The 27,420-nt window shown below is 40.2% G+C and overlaps 1 protein-coding gene across 5 annotated transcripts in view; it reads left to right on the forward strand.

Moving 5' to 3' along the window:
- FTO (FTO alpha-ketoglutarate dependent dioxygenase) overlaps window positions 1-27,420 on the forward strand; it is a 375,649-nt gene that overhangs the window by 145,919 nt on the left and 202,310 nt on the right. For all 5 annotated transcript variants that reach the window (XM_067719388.1, XM_067719387.1, XM_067719386.1 and 2 more), the window contains exons 5-7: window positions 7,838-7,917; window positions 15,343-15,486; window positions 22,132-22,251. In XM_067719388.1, the coding sequence (XP_067575489.1) occupies window positions 7,838-7,917; window positions 15,343-15,486; window positions 22,132-22,251 (344 nt within the window). The remainder of the gene's footprint in view (window positions 1-7,837; window positions 7,918-15,342; window positions 15,487-22,131; window positions 22,252-27,420) is intronic.

Raw genomic sequence — 27,420 nt, forward strand, 5'->3', positions numbered from 1 at the left:
ATTTATCAGGATGCTGCCCTTTTTTTTTTTTTAGTCCCCCTTTGTTCCTCCACTATGTCCCATGCCCAGCTCTGTTCTAACACTTAGCCAGTTTCACCTCACTCATTTCAGGGTAAAATCCTTACGGACAAGATCATGTCATTCAACTCTGCAGCTTCAGAACTTAGTACAGCTTCTGCCATAAAGGGATACCAGGTAAATAAATTGGGGCCAAATGAGTGCTCTTGAATTGGGGTCCCCAAATGATACACAGGCAGCTGCTTTGGTCAGCATTACCCAAGGACAGTGCCCCTCAACCCTCCTCTGCATGAGAATCCCGTGGGGCACTTTCAAGAATACAGTGCCTGGGCCTCAACTCCAGAAATTCTATTTTTAAATTATTATTATTTATTTATTTTTTGGCTGCGTTGGGTCTTCTTTGCTGCACGCGGTCTTTCTCTAGTTGAGGAGAGCGTGGTTACTCTTCATTGCGGTGCATGGGCTTCTCATTATGGTGGCTTCTCTTGTTGCAGAGCACGGTCTCTAGGTGTATGGGCTGCAGTAGTTGTGGCGCACGGGCTTAGTTGCTCTACGGCATGTGGGATCTTCCCGGACCAGGGCTAGAGCCCATGTCCCCTGCATTGGCAGGTGGATTCCTATCTACTGCACCACCGGGGAAACCCAACCCCAGAAATTCTGATGAAGCTAATCTGTTGTGGGTCCAGGGTGTCAGTATTTTTTTTTTTTAATTGAAATATAGTTGATTTACATTAGGGTGCTGCCCTTCTTTCATCTCATTCCACTTATACTGTATCCAGCACAATTCCTTGTAATTTCTGGCGTATTGAGAACCTTTCCCTAATGTTGAGCACTGAAGGAAGTCTTAAATTCTTTTACTATTTCATTGATCGTCTCATTGGGAATCTAGGAATGGGGTAGGTAGAGGCCTGGGTCTCTACTGTCATCTTGCCAGGAAGCGTCCCCTCCCCCGTTTCGTTGGCTATTAAATTCTGAAAACGTTCTCAGTCATGGATGTCCCCACATCTAGGAAAAATAAGGTCATAAATATTAAGATTGAGGGATGAGAATGGACAGGTGAGTAAGAATGAAAAGCTTCAGTGATCGTGTGCACCTGGGAAGATTGGATTTCAGTATTGGGCTTATTTAGCTCAGGAGTGCCTTTAGCCAAGCGCCTGATTGTTACTTTAAGAAATTTGGGGATGCAGTAGCCTCTGGTGACACACTAGACAACAGAACCGGGGAAATAAGGGCTGGGTTAAACTTAGTGTGACCAACTGTCCCAGTTTGTCTGGTGTGAGAGTGGGGATCTCAGGATTCGGGCCTTCAGTGTTACAACCAGGAAAGCCCTGGGCATGAATTGATCACCCTAGCGTCAATTATGCCACTGCATCTGTGGTCTCTTATATATGAGATGAGATTTCATGCTACAGTGAACGTCCAGAGTTCTCCCTCACCCACTGATAGAGCACGCAGCATTTAGCCTGCAAAGAGTAAGAGCTTCTTTTCCATTTGTTTTGTTGAATAAATTCTACAAACTCTGATTCCACTTGAGTAGAGAGTCAGTTTTTAGCTGTATTCTGAGATAGCTCTGGAAAACAGGCATTCTTTAGTGTTTTCTTTCTAAAAATTTTTAGCATTAGTCTTTAAAGCTGGGCATGTCTTTAGTGTATCCTTTAAGACGTGAGATATACAATCCATGGGGCTTGAGCCACTTTCATAGACTTAGAATTTTAGATAAATTAGAAGCTCTTCAATGAAAATTACGGGGTTCTTTCTAAAAGTCATAAAGGATTAGAGACATTTGGGAGCAATCTCAAAAGAGTTGTTTGATTAGAGAGTTGCCAAGGATTTAAATAAAGGTACAAGCCTTGGAGTATTACTTCTAATGTTGTGTTTGCCACTTGGCCTGCCTCAGATTAGTGGCCCCTCAGTGGAACAAAAGCACTGAACAGATCTGTTCATTAAGATGATTTGTTTTCCTCCTTATGATGTCTTTAGAGCCTACTGTTAATAGCCTGGGAGTGATAAGGCTTTTCTTTGGGTAGGTGAGAATGGCATCTATGTATTTCTTTTGTTTGTTTGTTTGATCTCCTTTTTAAATTTTATTTTATTTTTGGCCGTGCCATGCAGCGTGTGGGATCGTAGTTCCCCAACCAGGGATCAAACCCACACCCCCTGCATTGGAAGCGTGGAGTCTTAACCGCTGGACCACCAGGGAAGTCCCCAGCATCTATGTATTTCTTAGAAATTGTTTCAACTCCTTGTGAGCACCTGGACCTGGGGAAACTCCTCCAACCCCTGCTTTTTGTTTTTGTGTTGTTTGTTTGTTTGGCTTTGAATCCCCCTTTAGATAAAATAGTTCAGATCTACCAGAAATTCTCTGGTGTGTCCTTAACCAGAATCCTCAGAGAGAGCAAACTGGGAAAGAGAATGGACATTCAGTCCTCTTCAGGCCATAAGCTACACTTCTGAACCCACGTCAGCAGAGGTTGGATCTGTTTTGATCCTCTATATTAGCTTTCCTTGTCTTTACATTTGCTTTTAATACTCCAAATGTATGACTGCTGTTTTTATCCTCACCTTTCATTGCATCTTGTGCTGTTTGTTCATACAGTGTCCGAATGTTTTGTGACTTACTCATCTTCAATCTGTTGTTCCTGTGAAAATACCAAAAGTTGCTCTTAATTTCACTCTTTCCGTCCCTTCACTTACTCATCCATTAGCAGGTCCTATTATTTTCCTCTAAAACATTCTGAATCTGATCGCTGCTCACCGTCTCCCCTGCTGTCACCAGGTTTTTGTGGGGACACATTTTCAGCTCATTTAGGTGAATATCAAGCAGTGCAGTTGCTGGGTCTGATGGTAAGAGCGTGTTTAATTTTGAAAGAAACTGCCAAACTGTCTTCCAAAGTGGCTGTACCATTTCGCCTACACACCAGCAGTGAATGAGAGTTCCTGTTGCTCCACATCCTCACCAGCATTTGATGTTGTTGATGTTCTGGATTTTAGCCATTCTAATAGCTGTGTAGTGGGTATTTGTTTTAATTTACACTTCCATGACAAAGGTAGTGGAGCATCTTTTCATGTGCTTGTTACAATCTGTCTATCTTTTTTGTCTGTTCAGGTCTTTTGTCCATTTTTTAATGAGTTGTTTGTTTTCTTATTGTTGAGTTTTAAGAGTTCTTTGTATATTTTAGATAACAGTTCTTTATCGAACATGTTCTTTGCAAATATTTTGTACGAGTCCAAGGCTTGACTTCTTAATCTCCTGACGGTGTCTCTCACAGAACAGTTTTTAATTTTTATGAAGTCTGGTTTATCAATTTTGTCTTTCATGGATTGTGCCTTCAGTGGCACCTAGAAAGTCACTGTCACCCTCAAGGTCATCTAGATTTCCTCTTAAGTGTTTTATATGTACACGTTTTACATTTAGGTCTATAAACCATTTTGAGTATTTCTTTGCATGTAGATGTACAGTTGTTCCAGCATCGCTTTTGAAGAGACTACTGAAGTCTTCCCTTCACTTCAGTCTTCTGGAAGAGATTGTAAAGAGTTGGTATTATTTCTCACTTAAATGTTTGGTAGAATTCACCAGTGCACCTATTTGGGCCCGGAGGTTTCTGTTTTGAAAGGCTATTGTTTATTGATTCAGTTACCTTAGTAGCTACAGGCCTATTCAGTTTGTCCATTTCTATTTGTGTGAGCTTTGGCAGATTGTGTCTTTCAAGGAATTGGTCCATTTCATCTAGCTTATCAAGTTTGTGAGCATAGAACTGTTCATGTTATTACTTTATTTTCCTTTTAACATCCATAGGTTCTATAGTGATATCCTCTTTTTGTGTGTTCTGTCCTTTTTTTTTTTTTTTTTGCCTGCATAGAAGCTTATTGATTTTATTGATCTTTTCAAAGAATCAGCTTTATTTCAGTGATTTTCTCTATGGATTTTTTTTTATTTTATTAACTTCTGCTTTTATTTTTATTATTTCTTTTATTCTGCTTACTTTAAATTTAACTTGCTCTACTTTTTCTTGTTTCCTAAGGTGGAAGCTTATTGATTTTAGATCTTTCTTCTTTTCTAACATGCTTTTAATGCTACAAATTTTCCTCTTGGCACTGCTTTTACACATCACACAAATTTTGCTATTTTGTATTGTTACCTTCATGTGGTTAAAAGTATTTTAAAATTTCTGTTGTGATTTCTTCTTTGACCATGTGTTATTTAGAAGTGTGTTCTTTATTCTCTAAGTATTTTAGAATTTTCCAGCTATCTTTCTGTTACTGATGTCTAGTTTACTTTCTTTGTGGTCTGAGAGCAGACATTGTATGATTTCAATTTTTAAAAAATTTGTAAAGGTGTGATTTTTGTTCAAGAATGTAGTCTATTTTGATGAATGTTTCACATGACCTTGACTTCTCATAATCTGCGGTTGTTGGATGAAGTCACCTATAGATGTCAATTAAGTTGATTGATGGTACTCTTGAGTTCCACTATGTCCTTACTAATTTTCTGCTGATGGATCTATTCACTTCTTTTAGGGAATGTTGAAGTCTCTAACTATAATAGTGGATATGTCTGTTTCTTCTTGCTGTTCTATTAGTTCTTGCCTCACATACTTTGTTGCTTTATTATAAGACAGATATACTTTAAGGATTGTTACCTCTTCTTGGAGAATTACCCCTTTATCATTACATAATGCCCCGCTATATCCCTGATAATTTTTCTTGCTTTTGCTCTGTCTGAAATTCATATAGGTACTCCAGCTTTGTTTTTGATTAGTGTTTCCATGATATATCTTTTTCCATCCCTTTACTTTTAATCTATATGTGTCTTCATATTTAAAGTGAGTTTCTTATAGACAATATATAGTTGGGTCTTGTTTTTTCATCTACTCTGACCATCTCTGCCTTTTAATTAGTATACATAGGCCATTGACATTTAAAGTGATTACTGATATAGTTAGGTTAATATCTATCTTATTTGTTAATGTTTTCTATTTGTTGCCCTTGTTCTTTGCTCTTATTTTTCTCTTTGGTCATCATTAAAAAAAAATTTTTTTTTCTGTCATTCTCCCTCCTCTGAGACTCAAATTACATTTATGTTAAAATGCTTAATATTGTCTCATAGGGCATGGATGCTCTTTCAGTTTTTTATAGTGTTTTTCCTCTGTGTGCTTCATTTTGGGTTGTTTCTGTTCCTGTGTATTCTACTTCACTTATCTTTTCTTCTGCAGTGTCTAAAGTGCTGTTAATCTCTTCAATGTGATTTTTATTTCACTTACTATATTTCTCATCTTTAGAAGCTTCATATTATATATATATATATGAAAGATACATACATAAAAAAAGAAAGATATGTATTTATCTTGTGTATCATATATATCATATATCTTTTATTTCTCTCTGCTACTTTTTGGTTGAATGCTGGATATGGCAAATTTTATTTATTGGTGCCTGATTTTGTTTTTATTTGTTTTTTTTTTGAACCTATGGGTACTGAGAGCCATAGGTGATTTTTATTTTACTTTATTTATTTTAGTTTTTAAAATTTTTATTTATTTATGGCTGCATTGGGTCTTCGTTGCTGTACTCGGACTTTAGTTGCGGTGAGTGGGGGCTACCCTTCGTTGCGGTGTGTGGGCTTCTCACTGTGGTGGCTTCTACTCTTTGTTGTGGAGCACGGGCTCTAGGCATGCGGGCTTCAGTAGTTGAGGCTCGTGGGCTCAGTAGTTGTGGCTCGTGGGCTCAGTAGTTGTGGCTCGTGGGCTCTAGAGCACAGCCTCAGTAGTTGTGGCACATGGGCTTAGTTGCTCTGCGGCATGTGGGATCTTCCTGGACCAGGACTCATACCTGTGTCCCCTGCATTGGCAGGCGGATTCTCAACCACTGCACCACCAGGGAAGTCCCGCCTGATTTTGTTATATTCTTTTAAGTAGTGTTGGACTTTGCTCTAGTGAGTAATTAAATTATTTGGAATAAGTTAGATTCTTTTTTTTTTTTCTCTTTGCGGTACATGGGCCTCTCACCACTGCGGCCTCTCCCGCCGCGGAGCACAGGCTCCAGATGCGCAGGCCCAACGGCCATGGCCCACGGGCCCAGCCGCTCTGCGGCATGTGGGATCCTCCCAGACCGGGGCACGAACCCGTGTCCCCTGCATTGGCAGGCAGACTCTCAACCACTGCGCCACCAGGGAAGCCCTAAGTTAGATTCTTTTGAGGCTTGCTTTTAAGCTTTTAAGTGGATCTGGGGCAGCCTTTAATATAGTACTTATTTAACCCTACTACTAAGATTATGCTTTTCTAAAGACTCTATTGTCTCAGGTAGTAGGAACCATTCTGGCTGCTGAGAACACAGAGTATTCCTGGCCCTATGTGAGGTCTGAGATTTGTCTAGTCTGTAGCTTTCTGGAACTTATTTTCCTGCCTGTGGGAAGTTTTCATCCGCACACGCACAGATGAATACGTAGCCAAAGACTTGAAGGAACCCTTCTGTAGATGTCCGCTTAGTCTCTCCCTGTGCGGGTTCTTCTGTTCCAGCATTCTGCCTTACAAATCCTTGCTGCCTTGGCCTTCCTAAGTGTAGTCTCTGTCTTCACAATTCAGCAAGAGAGAAAACTGAAAACTCTGAGCTCTGATATCCCCATCCCTACTCTGTGACTTTGAAACTGTTTCTAGCTAGTAAACTAAGGCTCACCTATTTTATTTCTCCTATCTTTGGGGTCACTGTTTTCCAGTGTCAGAAACCTTTGTTTCCTATTTTTGGTCTGTTTTATAATTTTTTAGGGTAAGAAGGTAAACCTTGTCATGGTTACTCCATAATGTCCGTAAGCAGGAGTCCTGCAGTTGGCATTTTGCATTTCCTTTCTTCTGTTTAGAGGTAATTTTATAGGTTGTTTTTGCTGACATGTAGGGCGTGTGGCGGTCTTTGCTTCCTAGTTTAAGTCATTGTCTTTCTTAGTATCTTGCTAAGAAGCCTCTGTTGCTTACATAGGAAATCATGTGTTGCTGGGGACAGTTTGGTTCTCTTCTTTATAATAGAGGACGTGATGTCCTAAGCAGAGGTGTTTCAGATTTTGCCTCACATGTGGCATCATTTCTTAGAATACGCAACAACTTGGCCATTGGTTTTTCTCCCACTGCGTGTGGTTTTAGGCATATTCTTCAGCTGATGAATTCACCACCTTCTCCATTCTTGGGTCGTGAATCTGTAGGCTTGAATTCTGTTCTGAGAGCCAAAGCTTTGCAACATGCTGAGTTGGTTGGTTTGCTGCCTGGAAAATTGTTAGGGCAAAATTGATACTTTGACTGGGGAAGGAAAGAGGCAGATTTTCAGATGAAAGATGTTCAACTCCAAATAATACAAAAAAAAGTTGGCTTATTCTAAAGGCATGGGTAGAATTAGATGTATCATGAGAAAGGGAAAGAAGTTCAGCCCATAAATAGTGGCGAGTGGGTATCATAAGACTACAAATAAGTAGGGTAACCCTATAGCCTGTTTGCTAAGGACAGTCCTGGTTTATGCCTGTTGTTCTGCAATAATTATTAATAACATCCCCTTTCACTATTGAAAGTATCATGGTTTTTGATGTGGTTTTTGATGGTTTTATACCATATGACTATATATATATATATATATATATGTATATATATATATGTCATCCTACTTACAAAGAACGGTTTAAAGAATACATGGTAATTGTTAATTCTTTGTTCTTGTCATTCTTCTTGAATGATGGATTTACTGTTTACTTTGTATTTTAGTGAAATAGTATTCAGTGACTGATAAGTGTGTGTTGGGTGTTGCTTTTTTTTTTTTTTAATTTTTGGTATTTTTCCTGCAGATGATCTCAATGCCACCCACCAACACTGTGTTTTGGCTGGTTTACCACCTCGGTTTAGTTCCACCCACCGAGTGGCAGAGGTAAGTGTAAATAAAAATGTGACTCAAACTTAATTGGATGTGACAGAAGTGGTCGCATGAGCAACTTATCATAGAACTTTGGAAGAATATTTGATAGGAAAATTGCTTCCATCTAACTAGACTTTAGCCTCTATTTACTTGCTTTTTTAGCTTTGAGTTGTGTTGGACCCAGTTTTGAAAAGTGTGTTCACAGCCTGGGATAAGTCTATTTTGCTTCTTTGGGGTTATGTTTCTTGGAAAAGATGTCAGCAAGAGGGCACCTTGGCAGGTGTCGCTGGTTAGAGATTTTCTAAGGGGTTTGTATCTGTCAAGGTCAAGGGCAGGGGATGGCCAGAACAAAATAGTAGATTTGTGTGCTTGTGCATGTGTTAGCTGTGACTGGGCTCAGATGGTTGAGAATTTACATTTCCCTTAACTTTTGGGTCAGGCTTCCGGGCATGTGAATGTAAATTAAGGAGAAAGTTACAGTGGTGCCAGGGAATTTCCAAACTCCCCAGTTGTGTTTCTAACCCAGACTTTATTGCTAAATTCTGCCAGCACTTGCAGTGGCAGATAGTCAGCTGATTAGACTAGTTCAGAATGGAAACTTAAGAGATGAGGGAAGCCTTTAGTAGTCACCCTGGAGTATTGTGTGTGCTCAGTTAAGAAGTGTTCCAGAGAGCAGGGGAATGATCATGAAAAGGATTACAAGTTGACCTCGTATCCAAGCTTGTCTTCTGTGCTTTGCTTTTATAGCTTGACTTTTCATTGTACCACAAGGGGACCAGTGTGAGAAAGTTGGGCAGACGGGATACAATAAAGTGGCAGGGAAACACAAGCACAAGACCTTTCCAGTCCTGAGACTGTGTGAGTCTATAAGGCAGTGTCATGTCTTTTGGTATTTAGGTAGCTTTTCTAGTGGACTGGTCATTTTGCTAGGTAGCAGAGAGGACACGAGTGTCTGTTTAAATCAAGATGCCAGCAAACCCATCAAGCATTCCTTCCCCCTTTTCTCCCTTTCTTCTCTCTTCTATTCAATCATTCATCTAAATATTTGAGTGTCTGTTCTGTGCCCAGTAGCACTAGAGGCATGAGAGAGAGAGAGCCATCAACATGACAGGTATGGCCACTAGCTTTGCTGAACTTCCATTTTAGTTTGAGAGACAAATATTAAATAGATAAAAGCACAAATAATTATCTTAGAGACCTAAAAAGGTAAGTTCTGTTAGGAAGGAAGGAAGGAGTGAGTGAAGGCAGGCAAAAAAGAGTGAGCAAGCATTTATAGAGCATCTAATAGGTGCTTTGTATTGTACAAAAAAGACTTCATTTTTTGTATGATACAAGATGGTATAGACCTCTGTCTTTCTAGCTAGAACTCTCCTAAGAATTCTTTTGAGTATGTGGCTACTTATGTGTATCTTTGCACCTTTCCTAATCCAATCTGGAAGAGTGGACAAGACGATTAGTGCTGTGCTCAGAGGGTTGGTACAAAATGATGAAAAAGAAGTTTCACAAAATGTATTTGATAAGGATAACAATCATATTTAATTCATAGGGTTCTTGTGAGGATTAAGTGAGTTAATACGTGTAAGTCTTTTTGAACAGTGGCAGGTATAGAGTATGCATTCAAAGAATGTTAGCCACTACTACTATTATTAAATTACTACCACTGCTGCTGCTGCTGCTGCTACTATTACTGCTACTGTCTTTTCAGTTATCCTGATGAAAAGCTAGTAGGAGACAGGAACAACAAAAGCTCTTTGTGTGGAAGGCTATTCTGTCGCCATTTATACACTAGAATGTATGTAATGAAGCAAGAGAACTTAAGTCATCAATGAGTCTTTAATTGGAAGTGTTGCTATTAACTGAAAGCTACTACTCAGAAGAAGGGAAGTGATTTTAGTTCTTTCATCCATTCTGCAAACTTTCGTTGAAGTTCCCAGTGCTCAAGGTATTCTTTTAGACACTTGTGCACAGGTAGAGTGCAGAATAGAGAGTAGCAAACAGCATAAGGCTTCACAAGTGACATGACATGTAAGACTTGAACATGTAGGGATTAGGGGATTTTAGGACATTTTAAGACATTTAAAAGTCCTCATCCCATTAGGTGGAAATCTTGTGATCAGAATGGGATGGGGATACAAAGGGAGTATTGAGTGGCTCAACTTTGACTGAATCCCAGGATGCCAGAAAGGGAGTGTTGGCAGATAAAGGCTGATCCCTGAATGATTGGATTGTGAAAGATCTTGGATATCAGGTTAGGTGTGTTTTAACTTAAGTTGGTTCAAGTGGGGGTTATTGATGATTTATTTATCGCAGTAGTGACATATTGGAGATGTCTTTAAGAAGATGAAAATGATAGCGACATCAATTAAACCTATTGGTCTGAACTAAGGTCATGGCAACAGGAAAAAAGAAGAAATTCCCTTGACTAATGTAGGAGACAGTGACAGACTTGGTAACTGATTGAAGTGGAGGGAGGAATGTAAGAATGAATGAGTGAGTGGATGAACAGATGAATGAATGAGTGAATGAATGAACACACTAACCAGGTTACTCTTTATTGGATGCTTGTCATGTGCTGGGCTTTTGGGTGACTCTGAGGTTTCAAGCTTGGGTGATTTGGAGATGACATTACCATAAGTAGAAATAGGGATCTAAGACACGAGGGGAAGACAGTAGTTCAGTTTTGAACAGGCTGAGTCAGAGCTGCCAAGAGGAGAGGTCCAGCAGACAAATGTAAATTGGGGACTAAAACGTGTGAGAGATCAGGAAACCTTTCCCTCTCCACCTCCTATGATAAATACACACATTCAGAATGCAGTTTGAAAAGTACCCCTCTGGCCTTATTTCCTTTTTTTCCAAGTGGACCATCTTAACTAAAGTAGCAGTGCTTTCAAAATATCCTGAGGTTTAGCTTTCTCTGCTTCAGTCATAGCTGTATTTGTACCTTCTAATTTTTAGGCAAAATTTTGAGCGTTAATTAATTTTTAAAAAAGAGGTGGATATGCATAGTGATAATAATAATATAATCCCAAATCTGTATCTTTTATATTATCTCTACTTCAGTTCAAGCTTATGATACTTTACTAATTAGACATACATAATGTGAATGATGTGACTATCCTGCTTTCTATATTATAGATCAGGGTCAGCAAGTTCTATGGCTTTTGGGCCAGCCAGCTCTCTTTGTAAATAAAGTTTTATTGGAACACAGCCACGCTCACTTATTTACGTATTGTTTATGGCTGCTTTGGAGCTACCATGGCAGAGCTGAGTATTTGAACACAGACCTTATGGCCTGCAAGCCTAAAATATCTACCATCTGACCTTTTTAAGAAAAGGTTTGCTGACTCTGTTTTACATGATCCTGTGTATACAGGCTTTAAAGTTAAAAGGAATTTTTTAAAAAAAATCATCATTTTAAGGTTAACTTTTTATTTCTACCCAAAATCAAAAATGATAATATTCAATGCTGGTAAAATTACAGTGAAACTGTACATTCATACCCTACTGGTAGTTTTTCTAATTAGTATATTTTTTGGAAGGCTATATGGGGATATGTGTAAAGCCCCATAAAGATATTCATATCTTTGATCTCATAACACTGTTTTGAGGAATCAAACCTAGGAAATAATTCAAAGGAAGTATATATAAAAAGATATTTATCTAGTATGATTAACAGTAGTGAAAAGTTGGACAGAACCTTAATGCCTTTATATTATGTGACTTGCTAATTAAATTGTTAATGTCACCTCATTCAGCAGCATTGACCATGGTAGTTTTGAATACCTATGTACAAACAGTGAAAAGTAGCATGTACATTGATATGTATATATTCATTACAGCTGTGTGTGGATGAAGAATTACATGCAATAAAAATAATTTATTTTAAATAGAGTATGGCAGGATTATGTTTTTATCTTATTTAAAACTTCTAATTTCATCTTATATTATTGTTTTCAGTAATAGAAGAGGGAAAAGATTTTTTTCTCTAACACTATAGTTAACGTTATGGTTTCCCTCAATACAGAGAAGAAAAAAATCCATGCAACTTTATAGCCCTCACTTGTTCTACAAATGTCCTTTCCTTCCTACAGTATTAAATTAGACATCTTTTCTGTGCCAAACAAAATGATTCGCTATTTTCTGCCTATTCACAATATGTAGGAAACAGATTGTCTTAAGGAAATGTTGTTCTGAAATTCATTTTAGTTAATCACAGAAGAAATCTATTCAGTTTTTAGTTGCAAAAATGTGACTAGAGTATGTCTGATGACTCTCGACCTTTATTTGATTTTAGTTTTTTTCTGGTTGTGACAGAATGTTCTTGGGATGCAACACAGAATATATGTTTGTTTTTAATTTAAATTCTATGTATAATTATATTTTGAATAGGTAGTTACGCAAATGGTTCAAAACTCAAAAAGTACCTAAGAGTGTACAGTTAAAACCTATTTCTCCTCACACCAGCCAGCTCCTCTTCCCCAGAGGCAACCAACGTTATCAGATTTTTGTTATCCTTTCAGTGATACTTAATACATATATAAGCAAACACATATGTAATTTTTAAAATTTCTTATATAAATGGTAGTCGACACACTATTCTGCCCCCCTTTTTTTTTTTTTTTTTTTTTTTTTTGCGGTACGCGGGCCTCTCACTATTGTGGCCTCTCCCGTTGCGGAGCACAGGCTCCGGACGCGCAGGCTCAGCAGCCATGGCTCACGGGCCCAGCCGCTCCGCGGCATGTGGGATTCTCCTGGACCGGGGCATGAACCCTCGTCCCCTGCATCGGCAGGTGGACTCTCAACCACTGCACCACCAGGGAAGCCCCTATTCTGCACTTTTTGTTTTGTTTTATTTTAGTAAACCTTGATGATAATTACTTATCAACATGCAGTTCTTAGAGTAGGGAATTTTTTTTTAAGATATGATACAAAAGCATAAGCCATCAAAGAAAAAATAGGTGAATTGGACTTTATCAAAGTTAAAAACTTTATGTGTCAAAGGGTACCATCACAAACGTGAAAAGACAGAATGGGAGAAAATATTTGCAGATCATACATCTCACAAGGTGCCCATATTTAGATTTATATGAAGAACTCTTACAGCTCAATGATTAAAAAGAAATAATCCAACTTTTTCAACAGATAAAGGCTATGAATAGACATGTGTCCAGAGGAGATATACAAGCGGCCTATAAACACATGAAAAGATGCTCACCATCATTAGTCATTGGGGAAATGCAAATCAAAACCACAATGACATACCACTGCACACCCGCTGGAATAGGTATAATCAGAATCACAGTAACGGGTGTTGGTGAGGATGTGCAGAAATTGGAACCCTCATACATTGCTGGAGGGAATGTAAAATGGCGCAGCCACTTTGGAAAATTTAACCTTCAGAAGGTTAAATTCAGAGTTACCTTATTGCCCAGCAATTCCATGCCTAGTGTACACACCCAAGAGAAGTGAAAACTTGTACATGAATGTTCACAGTAGCTTACTTCATAATAGCCAAAAAGTGGAAACAGCCCAAATGCTCATCACCTAACGAATGGAGAAACAAAAGGCAGCGTATCTGTACAGTTGAATGATTATTTGGCAATAAACAGGAACGGGGTACTGACACATGGATGAACCTTGAAAATATACTAAGTGAAAGAAGCCAGTCACAAAGGACCACATATTTTATGATTTCATTTATATGTAATATCCAGAGTAGACCAGTCAAATCTGTAGACCCATAAAGTAGGTTAGTGGTTGCCTAGGGCTGGGAAGGCTGGTAGAAATGGGAGGGGGTGACTGCTAAAAGGTATAGCGTTTCTTTCTGGAGGGATAAAAATGTTCTAAAGTTAACTGTAGTGATGGTTGCACAACTCTGTGAATATACTAGAAGACATTGAATTGTATGCTTTAAGTGGGTAAATTTTATGACATGTGAATTTTATATCTCAATAAAACTGTTTCCACTCCCCATGCCCTCCCAAAAAACTAGGCCTGATTATAGGTTCTTTCTTTACATCAGATGAACTCTAATCACCCAGGAAAAATATATATATTCCCCCCTCCTTCTTTTTTTTGGTTGCAATCATGGCTCCACCAGAGTTTGTTTAACTGGTCTTTTATTGATGGGAAATTTTGTGTTGTTTTTAATCTTTTATTATAGTAGATGGCATTTCAATTAATTACCTCTTATATAGGTTACTCCATACTTGGGAAAGTAAAGGTGCGGGTAGAGTATGTTTATAGACAGAATGTCATTTTAAAAATGTAGGGTTGTCTGTGGGACAAAAGTGAGTGGTAATTCATTTCCATGTTTTGATTTTTCTTTGTAGTAAATTGGAGCCACTGCCCTTCTGCTCCCCACACTTTGGGATCTTCATATTAAAACACATATTAGTCAAGCTTCTGTTTGTGGCACAGAAACTTCATTTTTTTCCCCCAGGCATGCCCAGGTCACATTGTATCAAGTGGCAGTAACTGTGCAAAGAAATTTTGTACCAGGGGATTAGCCTTCAAGGTTATTTCGAAGGGATCCATTTAAATTGTAAATATTAAAATAAAAATACTCTGGGGAGACATTTCCCTCATTGGGTCTAAAGGATATTTACAGCTGGCCTTTTCTCGTTCTAGGAAATCGTGTCATTATCAAAACAAGCGGATGCACATTCCACCTGCATCCTCTTCTTTTCTGACATATGCTCATTCAAAGAGGGAGCGTGTCCATTTGACCTCTGTTTTGCTCCCACAGACTTAGAGAGGGATGGACTAGTTATCTGTGCCTTTGCTGATACCCGGGCACTAAGTTATGCCTTTCAACATGCCTTGAGGGTATGAGCCACATATTCTCCATTATCTGAAGAATCTCTTCTGCCAAGGCAGACTTGCAACTGCCTAGCATATGCTTTCCGCAGAAAAGGAAAATGAGTTCTTTGCCCTGTGTTTATAACTTCATTTTTTTCTCCATTGCTGTTCTATTTTGTGTACTTTTGAACCAGTTCTACAGTCTGGTTACCTTTTTTTCCCCATTGTTAGGTGCAGGGCACTTGAGATAAAGTCAGTGTTCTTGACTTCTTGGCTAATTAGTTATTCCTCCAATAACTACTTACTAAGTTTCTTTTATATTTAAGACTCAGTTCTAGGTGCTGCAGTATATGTATAGTATATACATTTTGAAACAGGGCTTTAGCCTTCAGGGAGCCTACTCTTTGGAGATATGAAGCCCGTGTAATAAAAAGCAGCAAGATGAGTGACCCAGGTGACGGCCAAGCTGGCAGCACAGAGCCCAAGGAGAAAGCTACTAGAGTCATTCTTAAGTTGAGGAGCATAGGCTGACCTGTGAGGGCGACAGGTCCGGGAAGGGGACAGACGTCCTAGGAAGAGAGGGATGGTAACCTTGGAGTTTGCTTACCATCTCGGTGGCTGGTTCTATCTCTGCAGTGCTCAACGGGGACCTTGGATTACATCTTACAGCGCTGCCACTTGGCCCTGCAGAATATCCGTGATGAGGCGGACAATGGTGAGGTCTCTTTGAAATCCTTGGAGCCAGTGGTTTTGAAACACGGAGAAGAAATCCACAACGAGGTAAGGACTTTCAAGAACTGTGAAGATTCTCTCCTACTTGCTAGCTAACAAGTTATTCGGCCACAGTTTGCTATGAGTATAAGAGACAAGGGATGGTTCATTGCTTACAATAGCAGTAGCCAGGGCATGAGCATTTTTGTGCCAGTTCTCCAAGCCTCTGTTTCCACAGGGTAACGCACAGTGGGCTGGATAGCATGTGCACTTGGAGGGGTTGTGTTCTAGAAGAGGAGCCTGACCTGAGGTAACCCGACTCTTCCATGATGGGCAGTAGGCATGTCTGTCGTTTGCTCCAGATCAAGACACATCTTTATCCACCAAGTCTGTTAGCAATCCTACCCTTTATTCTGGAGGGAGAAACTCTATCTTCCAAGCGTGTTCACTATAAAGACATCCTTGCAATGAGAGTGTGAAGCAAAGGGCAAGATATGTAGAAACACAAACAAGAGACCCATGAAGGATAATCTTCCAGCAAGGACTGATGGAAACTGAAGGTGGATCCTTGGAGCAGGTGGACCCTTAGGAGCCTTACCTTTTGTTCAGGAAATTAGTAGCGATTCTGCAGTCTGTGGGACCAGCATGTCTGGATCCCATGAGTCAGTGTTTCAAAAACTTTGTTAGTTTCATTAATACGTTTTCAATTTTTGCTCTGTCTTTGGACTACATATATTGTTATCTCTTCAATACTTGTAAAAGAATCAACTCTTTTTTTATGTAAATTAAAGTTTTTAAAAAGGAAGCTTTATGTTACCACTTTTAAGTGGAAAGCTGGTATCACTATCCAAAAGAAAAACTAACCAGAAAACTCTAGCCTGTGAAAACAGCAGTGTTATACTATTCCAGCAGATGCTTTTGGCCGGAGAAGGTTCGGAGCCTACAGTCTCTATTCTTCACGTTAAGAAGGAAGATTAGTGCGCAACTTCCTGTACATTCTAAAAGTCATTGAATTCTACACTGAAAATGGGTGAATTTTATGGTGGGTAAATAATACTCCCTCCCCCATAAAAAACCCCATTGAAATGAAAGTCAAAAAGAGATTACCAAGTGGTAGAGAATCTTTGAAGATTATCATCAATCAAAGACTTTTTCTTTGAAATAATTAGAAGGATTGGTGGAGAATTGGAGTACAAAAATGTTCTCAATCATGTCAGTAAATAATTGCTGAGCATGCGCGAGGCACTCTTTCTGGGTGCTTTCGGATATGTTGGGAAATAAAATAGACATTCTAGTGCAGGGAGATGATGATAAATAACAAACACACTACATCAGTTTATTATACAGTATGTTAGAAGTTGATAAGTGGTACGGGAAAAACCAAACAGGGTAAGGTAATGGAGATTGAGAGAAGCAGAGAACACTCCCACTGACAAGATGTCCTTTGTCCAAGGTTGAGGAAGAGAGCCATGTGGTTTTCTGGGGAACAGCATTTCAGGCCGAGGGAGACACCACTGCAAGGGCCGTGCGGGTGGGAGAATGCCTGGTGTTCGTGGACTAGTTCAGGGACGGTCTTCTGTGAGTGGTGGGAGTGAGGCTGTTAGTTACAGGAGATGAGGTCACGGAGGTGGTGTGAGGGGATGGGGAACGGCAGATTGTATCAGTCGTTGGAGGTGTCTCTAAGGACAAGGGCTTTCCTTTTTACTCTGAGGGTTATAGCAAGCCACTGAGGGGGTTTGAGCAGAGGAGAACAGTGTTCCCACTGTGCCATGTAATATCTTTAAAAAGATATTTACTTATCTTACGAGCTGCTCCTCGGCTTGAATAGAGAGGTCTTGAATCTGAGTAACATGTGTGCCAGTCTTCTGTAATCCCCCAGTCTTTGATTCTTCAAGGTCATCTTCTTACTTTCAGAATGAGTTCCATATGTCAGGACACATCATCAGATACTCTCCTTTGGCCACGCAAGTTGGCGTGCTCACGCTCTTCTGGGTTCTGTTGCTGAATGAGAGCACAAATGTCTATAATCCTTTCCACGGTTCTTACTGTTTGCTTTCCTCTTTCTTAAAGGCCATGTGCCTTTGCTGGACTGATTATAGGATGAAGCCCTTGGTTTTATGTCTGCAGTCTTTTGGGCTGTGTCGGTTTAGAAGTGGTTGGGTTTTCCTTTTCTTAGATAGTTTCTAGCTAAACAATTTGGGGACTTTGGAGATTGGAACTGAGTACCTTAAGAAGATTTTTTTTTTTCCAATTTAAGATGCTTAAAAAGATTTTTGGTGAGGTATAAGCAGAACCTTCCTCTGTGTTTATAAAATAGTCTGTTTTCCTTCTTAAAAATCATAAAATATGGAATTCAGTCTTGTCACCTGGTAAATTTCCCCTAGGAAAATTTACTATTTGATGTCATCATTTGGTTCTCATTTTGTTCTGATCAGACCTGCATCTTCCTTACAGCTACTGGGAAAGGGCTTTCATTGGGTAGCTCTCTGTAGATAGGACTTTAGCATCTCTTCCTGGTCTCATGTCTTTCTCCATGTAAAAACCTATTTCATTTATTACAGTGAGCACTGACCCCAATGGGCATGTTTCCACATGGGCATGATGGGTATGATGCCCAATGGGCATCTCGAGGGAAATGCATAAGCTGACCTGGGACCAAATCAAAAACCCACACTAACTTGGCAGAAGTAGGTGTCATCTGCTTACCTGTAAGAGTGTTGGAAATGATTTCCAACTATACAGTGCTGTGGTGACTCAGAAATACGGTTTTGGAATCTTACAGACTTTGCTCCCCAATGCCTAAGTGTCCAGTGACTAAGGTTCAGGTAGGTGGGTGGATTCTGTTTGTGCTTCCCCTTCAGACTTTTTCTAGACATTTCTAGGAGAAAAGCTTTTCTTGATTGACCTTTTTATTTTCTTTTTTTAAAAAATTAATTAATTTATTTATTTATGACTGTGTTGGGTCTTCGTTTCTGTGCGAGGGCTTTCTCTAGTTGTGACAAGCGGGGACCACTCTTCATCGCGGTGCGCGGGCCTCTCCTGTTGAGGAGCACAGGCTTCAGACGCGCAGGCTCAGCAATTGTGGGTCACGGGCCCAGTTGCTCCACGGCATGCGGGATCCCCCCAGACCAGGGCTCGAACCCGTGTCCCCTGCATTGGCAGGCAGACTCTCAACCACTGCGCCACCAGGGAAGCCCTGACCTTTTTCTTTTTGACTATTCCATGGAGAAGGCAGGTGCAGGTGAAATAGGAAGGTTCTAGAGATGTTTCTCTGGGTCACAGCTACGTAACTAACACTATTGTGAACGTGTGTTCATTTTTCTTTGATGATTCAGAAGGCCCTTCAAGATCCTGCAAGTTCCCTAGGCTCTCAGTGTGCCTTCTGATACCTGTGGGCATTAGGTATCTTTGTATTGTCACTGCACCAAAGATTGAATAATAGGGAATTTCCATTAAGTGCATGTCTGAAACCTGGGAGTTTGTTTTAAAAGCATCATGAACCCCGAGAGCACCTCAAGAGAGTTCCGGAAGCTGTGAGCCTCCCGGGAGGGACTGCACTCTGGAGAAGGGATGAAGACCCTCCTCCTGTCATGGCTAGCACGTTATCAGTCAGTCAATATGGTGAGACTGTGATTCTTTTTAGCCTTGAAGTAATAAAGCTTCTGTTCTGTTCTGAATCCTGACCCTTTGGTTTTCATGCAGCATCCACCCTGTGGCTGCAGCTTTCCGTCCTCATCCCCAGAGTTTGGGGTGGAGGGGTGCACACCTTTTTTTTTTGGTAACCCAAACTGAATCAAGCAGCTGGAAATATTTTTTGCTTCCTTAATTAATTTTAAGGAGGGAGGCAACTGCTTCTCTTGGCAGTGTTAGCACTGGTGAGGGTGGCGTTGGATGAATATCCTGTAATATTTTTTGCCCACAACATCGAAGTGAAAAAGTCAGGTTATGGAGTTGATTAAAATACATGCCAATGGGTTTGATGCCCACAAAGATTGTATCTCATGGGCAGTACTTCCACCCCTGAAAAAAAAACTCTGTTGGGAATAAGTTTCAGGGTTGACCTTTTCTGACTGGCCTCCGTGGAACGGGGGTGAGCATGAATTGACATGATTGTTAAAACTTCTCTTGCTCAGAAGATTTCATAAGATTGTGAGATTCTTGAGGACAGTAAGTGGTGGGCCTTGTGGCCTCATTTGGTCTGTTTTCGTAGTATCTACCAAGTGCCTGGCATATGGTCGGCTGTTCATTATTAACCCACTTAATCCTCACCACAAACCTATGTGGTGATTATGTAATTATCCTTATTTTACAGATGACAGAACTATTCAGTAGTGGAGCCCAGATCTGAACTGACTCCAGAACCCTTATTCTTAACCATGACACTGTCTGCTTCAAAAGATAGTTGGGCATCTAAGGAGGAAGATAAAGTCATTATTTGCTAAAATGGACAGGGTCTTTCTTTGCTCTCTTGTCCAACAGCAGTGTTTCCAGGTATGCCCCTCTCCTTGCTTCTGAGTTTTCATTTACTGAAATCCAGACTCTATTGTACCTTTAAAGGCAGAATGAACTAATTACATATGATAATTATTTTGTTTCCTGGGATATCATGGTTGCCAAGGTTTATATGTTTTGTTGTTATGATGGAAAAAACCAACCGAAAGATAGAAAAACCCTTTCAGCTCTCCCAAACATAGGGCTTGATGCTTTGCTGACAGGTTGTTCCTATAGTGTGAATAAATTTTATGTGAAATCTATTAAAAAGAACTCTTTTTTTCTAGTAACAAATTATGTTGTTAAACCTGCATCTAAAGAGAAGTTGAACTACATTTGTATTCATTTTCCTTTCAAAGCAGTTAAGTTTACCTCTGTTAACCACTGTCTTTTAATACTGCAGATAAGGTTTAACAACTATTGTCTGAATATTGTCTACATTCCTCTTTTTTTTTTCTGTTTAAACAGCTTTAACTGAAATCAGTTCTACGTATCAAACAAACATTTAGTTAATGTAAACTAAAACCCTTTCATATGACTTGGTGTTCTCAGATTAGTTATTTGAGCCATTTTCACCAATGTTAAATCTTCACAAGTTGCTTTTGTTTGCCTCATGAAAGTTCAATATGGATAAACAAAACAAAAAAAATTCTTTGTGGTAACAGGTGAAGCTTATAATAGCTCTGTGCCTGTATATGGAACATGATTACCTTAGCAAAGCCAACCTTACTCAACATTAAGCTGTGAAAGCTCTACATTTCTTGAGACAACAGAGGTAGAAAGAGCTTTGGGATGAATGAAGTTGTACTTTGATTGTAAAATTTGATTTTCAAGTTGGAGATGAGTGAAAGAAAATAGGAAACAATTTCTTATTCTTTCAAAGCTTTACTCAGCCTCTCACCTACACATATTGGGATTATTTCAATTGCAGGAAGCAGAAAACTCAACCCGAATTAGTTAAGCAAAAAGGGCTTCAGGAATAGCTTGATCAAGGATCAGTTGATGCCACCAGGACCCGGTTTTTAACTGTTCATCTTGCAGCTGCTTCCTACTGTGTTGCCCCCATTCTTCCCATTCTGCAAAATGTTTGAAGAATCCTCTTCCTGTATCTTCTGACAGTCTCAAGACTTACTCTGATTGAACATATGCCTGTTTCCCCCAAACCCAGTTATGTGACTAGGAGAAGTGTGGTGGGCTGATTGGCTCAGATTGGGTTGCACATTCCACTCCTGGTATAAGAGCTGGAGCTTTACCCAGACCACATGGACTGAGACTGGGGAAGGGAATGGATTATCAAATGAATAATGGGGTTTGGCTAGAGTAGAATGATGCTAAGGAGGCAAATATTTGAAGTTTACCGTACTAGGTTCATAGGAAGGAAAATAAATTAGTAGTGTCTTTCCTGTTCTTTTTACCTATTGTCATTTGCCCTGACTGAACTGAAAGTGACAATTTAAATGGCTCCGTAGGTTTTATGCCGCCGTAATTAGCTTTATATTGTTCAAGTTATCTGAGTTGATGTTACCACCAGCCCCTCCTGGCCCATGGGTAAATTCTTTGTTTATTTTAGATCTAAGAAACTTAAAATTGATATCTTCTAATATGTGGCTGTGTTTTGCTCTTAATACTAGGTCTTTAAGAAAGATATTTAATGAAAACATACTTTGTTTGATTATATCTTTCCCATCCTACACAGTGCAGGCTGCTGTAAACTTTAGGATCTCAGGATTTGTTGTTGATTGACTTATAGTTTCCTCATGTCCAAGTGATGAACCAACCAACAACCTGGGTTGTCTCAGTAAGCTTTTTTTTTTTTTTTGCGGTACACGGGCCTCTCACTGTTGTGGCCTCTCCCGTTGCGGAGCACAGGCTCCGGATGTGCAGCCTCAGTGGCCATGGCTCACGGGCCCAGCCGCTCTGGGGCATGTGGGATCTTCCCAGATGGGGGCACGAACCTGTGTACCCTGCACAGGCAGGCGGACTCGCAACCACTGAGCCACCAGGGAAGCCTTCAGTAAGCTTTAAGACTACTCTCTTCCTGACTTGCAAAAAGGCTCAGGAGACTCCAAGTTATATTGGGAACTGGTTAGGCTGAGCTTTTCTCACCTTTTCTCACCCTATGACTGTGAAGTTACTGGAGGAGAACTGAGTGACGAAGTTTACTGTCCTTGATTGTCCATCATGGTGGCATTATAACCACAGTCTTGTCTTTATGATCCCCAGGTCGAGTTTGAGTGGCTGAGACAGTTTTGGTTTCAAGGCAATCGATACAAAAGGTGCACCGATTGGTGGTGTCAACCTATGACTCAGCTGGAAGAGCTGTGGAAGAAGATGGAAGGCCTGGTAAGTATCTGGGACCGGGTTTCCTGGGATGTTGTGCTCTGGCAATCCTCGGCTGCCTAATTTGCATGGGTAAAGGCAAGAGAAAGACAAGTATCATATGATATCGCTTATATGTGGAATCTAAAAAGAAAATGATACAAATGAACTTATTTACAAAACAGAAATAGACTTACAGACATAGAAAACAAACTTCAGGTTCCCAAAGGGGAAGGGGAGGCGGGGCTGGATAAATGAGGAGTTGGGGATTAACAGATACATGCTACTATAAATAAAATAAACAACAAAGACCTGTGTAGCACAGGGAACTATATTCAATATCTTATAATAATCTATAATGGAAAAGAATCTGAAAAAGAATAGATTTATTTTTTATTTTATTTTATTTATTTCTGGCTGCGTTGGGTCTTTGTTGCTGCACGCGGGCTCTTGTTGTGGTGAGCAGTGGCTACTCTTCGTTGCAGTGCGCGGGCGTCTCATTGCGGTGGCTTCTCTTGTTGCAGAGCACGGGCTCTGAGCGCATGGGCTTCAGTAGTTGTGGCTCACGGGCTCTAGAGCACAGGCTCAGTAGTTGTGGCGCACGGGCTTAGTTGCTCTGCGGCATATGGGATATTCCCGGACCAGGGCTCGAACCCGTGTCCCCTGCATTGGCAGGCGGATTCTTAACCACTGCACCACCAGGGGGGCCCTAGATTTATATATATATGTATAACTGAATCACTTCGCTGTGCACCTGAAACTAACACAACATTGTAAATCAACTATACGTTAATTAAAAAATAAATAAAGACAAAAATCTCTAAATTAGTGAGTTAGGTTACTCTTGGGAAGGTAGTGGGAACAGCCAAGGATTTTGTCAGTACAAGCTTAGTTCCGTGCAGTGAACCTTTATTGAGCGTTTCTGACGTGTAAGGCACCGTGTTAGACATACACTGGGAAGCGACGATGAAAACAGTACAACTCCTAAACTTCATTTGCATTTTTATATGCACCAGGCACTATTCTAAGAGTTTTCCCTATATTAACTTTTTTTTTTTTTGCGGTACGGGGGCCTCTCACTGTTGTGGCCTCTCCCGTTGCGGAGCACAGGCTCTGGACGCACAGGCTCAGCGGCCATGGCTCACGGGCCCAGCCGCTCCGCAGCATGCGCTCCGCGGCATGTGGATCTTTCCGGGCTGGGGCACGAACCCGTGTCCCCTGCATCGGCTGGCGGACTCTCAACCACTGCGCCACCAGGGAAGCCCCCTATATTAACTTTTAAAGTTCTTACAACAGTCCTGTGAGTTGCAGAAACTGTTATGAACCTTAATTTATAGACATGAAAACCAAGCCCTAGAGAAATTAAGTGCCTCGCCCAAGGTCATGGAGTAAGTGGCAGAGCGAGATTGAAACCCAGGCAGCCTGGCTTTGTAGCTTGTGCTCTTAACCACTACATTCCGTTTAACAAGGAGAGAAGCATGAATATAGCCAGGTGTTGCATTAGCTAAAATGAAATCCTGTAATAGAGATTAAAAAAAAAAAATCACCATCCAGAGGCTGGAGTATTAAATTCGGAGCACTGGAGCTGGGACAGTTGTGAAACAGCAGATGTGGCTTTTGGGGACCTTGGGTGGGGAGAAGTAGGGTCGGATAAGGCATTCAGAGAGAAGCATTAGGCCCCAGGAACTGTAAAAACAAGATCAGGAGTGGGGAAGTACAGTGTGATCAGAGCACGGGATTCGGGGATGCGTCGTAGGAAATGTAGCTAGAAGGCAAGTTGAGGCCACTTGGAGTAAGTCTAAATTAAAATAATAGTCATAATAGCAAATACTTATGTGATACTTATTAAGTACCAGACACTATTGTATTTAACTTTTATGACAACCCCGTAAAGTAGGTATTTTTCCCCCATTTTACACATGAGGAGACTGAAGCACAAAAGGTTTACCTGACTTCCTCAAGGTCATACAACTAAGTTGGGGAGCTGGGATGAGAACTCAGGAAGACTGGCTCTGGGGTCATGCCATGTGTCACCTCACTGTTCTACCTCCAAATCGTCAGGTTTGGAATGTAGTGGAAAAGTGATAAAAGCCTGCTGAACTCTTGAGAGAGTACCACTGCGCAGACTTTGAGATGTGCTAGGAACAGTGAACTGATTTGCAAAAATGGGTAGTTATTGCTAATCCCTATTTTATAATAATGAAAATATCAAGTCACAACCCTGAAGGGGCCCCAGTTTGAAAGTCTGGGTCAGAGTCCAGAAGTCTCTGCTTTTCAGACATTTCCTTAAATCTTTAAAGCATGCCTTTTCATGAATATATGTCGGGGGGAGGAAAGTTGTCATCCTTTTAGTGTCCTAATAGTATCACAAAAATGGATTTCTCCAAAGACTTGAATCAGTGCAAAATGGAGCATTGTAAAACTGGGTTTGGAGGTAATGAAAAGTTCATGCTGAAATTTCCTCAGTTAGTTCTGTTCCTAAAATTAGCCTGTGTGGAGTATGCTCCATTTTTATGGGATGTATACATAAGGCAGCTTCACTTTTAGGGAATTTCTTTTTCACTGTGTAATTCTGGTTTTGTTTGCATCTGAGTTAGAACTTCTTTACTTGCTGAACCTTGACACTAAGGCATCAGTTTGACTTTGGGATTGTAATTTGACAGTTCTTTGAATTAGAGCTGGCAAACTCTAACAACGAAACAATTAGAGTTGGCAAAATAAGAAAGAAACTCACTGAGTTTTTTTTTAATGTTTTTGTATTGCTTTTGTTCAAGGGCTTTTTTTTTTCTAAGTGAAATCTTTGGTTTTGTGAGCTTACCAGCGATGTTCATTATGAATTCACTTAAACTGTTTAGTTATTTATATATTTTCAAATTTGGCGGTGATGGCACATTAGATCGACTGTCTCCCTTTATAACTCTCGTGTAAAAATACTAAAAAGAAGAACAGTCTTGGGAATTCTCCAGAGCGAGTTTCCTTGCAGTTGGTGTGGCATTACTAAGTGTTCTGAGTGAAATCAATGGCCTCTGTGTCTCAGCAAGTCTCGGGATGATCGTTATCAGCAGAGTGAAGGTTTGGGCCAAGATAAAAGGAATGGCATTCTAAATTAAATTTCAGCTTCAAGCCTTTTTTTAAACGACTTCTAGCAAATTCATAAGAATTTACTTTTGCTATTGGAAGAGACAGAAGAGCATAATCATTGGGCAGGTCTACGCTTCTGTGGCTGTTAGTGCAGTGCCCTCTGGTATTTGTGTGTTCTGGGTGGAATTGGCACTGGCTGGTTAAATTCCTACTTTGTACCAGCCCACCTCATATTTTTTCAGTCGTGAGCAGTAGGGGGCAATGTTGAGCTACCAGTTTGACGCCCCCAGATGCTAAGCCTTTCAGGAAAATGCAGACAAATGCACCATTAACTGTCCAGAATTATCCCTGTTGCTTCAAGTTAGCTGTAATCTCCAAGATTCCATAACACAGGAAATCAGTTGTGGGTTAACAAATTCAACAGCAATTTAACATAAAAAGTGCAGTGTTTGGTGCACATTTGGATTCCATAGAATTAGACTAAGCCAAACGGCCTTTCTGAACGTACTCACTTTGCTTCCAGGGAATATACGGCTCAAAATGATGATCCTTTTAGACAAATGATTCTTCTTTATCGTTATGCTGTTTTGAATTGTAAAAATCACACGTGTGTTGTGGAAAGATTTCTCTAATTAATGTATTTTGTCTGTTCTGCAACATAGCATTGATCTCCTTTGGCGAGAAAATAAAACAAAAAACCTCGGGCAATATGTACATTACTTTTCACCTTTTGCTTGTGATTAAAGCAACCTTTGACAGCCCTCATACCAGGGAAGAGACTTGTGTTGTAATTCCTCTCTGTCTTTGTGTTCATTTTTTTCCTTCGTGGTTGGAAAGGAGTAGTCTCAGGTAGGATATAAAAGAAGAACGGAAAATGAGCTTTGAAATCACATTTCTTCCATTAATGGTAATTGCTTCACATGTCATAACCAGTCACATACTTTAAAAAGTTTAATCAGCTGTCTCTAAAACTCCCCTAGCCTCCACTGCCAATCCCCTGTTCCAGAAAGCAACGTTTTTTTATCACACTGTTTATTCTTGCCGTTTCCCTCCCCGAGGATAGTTTTACTCTGGGCATGCTCTTGTGATGTAAATGTTAAACCTTATATTTGAATGACATTCTGATAAAATATCACATTTTCCCTGAATATTACCTCATGAAGTTTTGAGCCATTAAGCCCAGAGCACCAGAACCCTTTCTTTTTTCTTTTTCTTTTTTTTTAAAATTTATTTATTTATTTATCCATTTTTGGCTGCGGTGGGTCTTCGTTGCTGCACACAGGCTTTCTCTGGTTGCGGTGAGCTGGGGCCACTCTTCATTGTGGTGTGAGGGCTTCTCATTGCGGTGGCTTCTCTTGTTGCGGAGCACGGGCTCTAGGTGCGCAGGCTTCAGTAGTTGTGGCGCACGGGCTTCAGTAGTTGTAGCTTGCGGACTCTAGAGCACTGGCTCAGTAGTTGTGGCGCACAGGCTTAGCTGCTCCGTGGCATGTGGGATCTTCCCGGACCAGGGCTCGAACCCGTGTCCCCTGCACTGGCAGGCGGAGTCTTAACCCACTGCGCCACCAGGGAAGCCCCCCAGAACCCTTTCTTACAACCTAGGAAGTTAGCCTAGTCTTTCCTCTCATTTTGCTCTTCAGGAAGTTGTTATGACACTAACACTATTCAAATATTTGTATTTGTGTTTTATTCTTTTTTAAAACCAGCCCACCACCCCACATCCAAGATTAGCGTATTATGGGGAGACTGTTCAGGATAAGAGAGAGTTACCATTTGAAAGGAAACTGTACAGGCTTTGCTTTCTGGGTAAAAAAATATGAAAAGCCGAACTCTCCTGTGAGGTGAGGAAGTCTTGCTGTAGCCAGAGATTCAACGGATAGGCCATTTGTCTCTTAGGGTCTGGTATCGCACTTTGCAAAACTGACATTTATTTTACCTATAAAAATGTTTTAACGCTATTGAATTCACAGTGATACAGAAAAGAATGCTAGGTGTGATGTCCTCTAAATTGATGACATTTATTCATTTCCTTTTGACCTTAAAAAAAAAGGTCAATTTGGTATAATTCTATAGAATATTCTAGAATACTTTCCAGAGTAAACATTTTCAGAAGTA

The sequence above is a fragment of the Pseudorca crassidens genome, chromosome 20 (assembly GCF_039906515.1).
Source record: "Pseudorca crassidens isolate mPseCra1 chromosome 20, mPseCra1.hap1, whole genome shotgun sequence".
NCBI classification, from domain to species: domain Eukaryota; kingdom Metazoa; phylum Chordata; class Mammalia; order Artiodactyla; family Delphinidae; genus Pseudorca; species Pseudorca crassidens.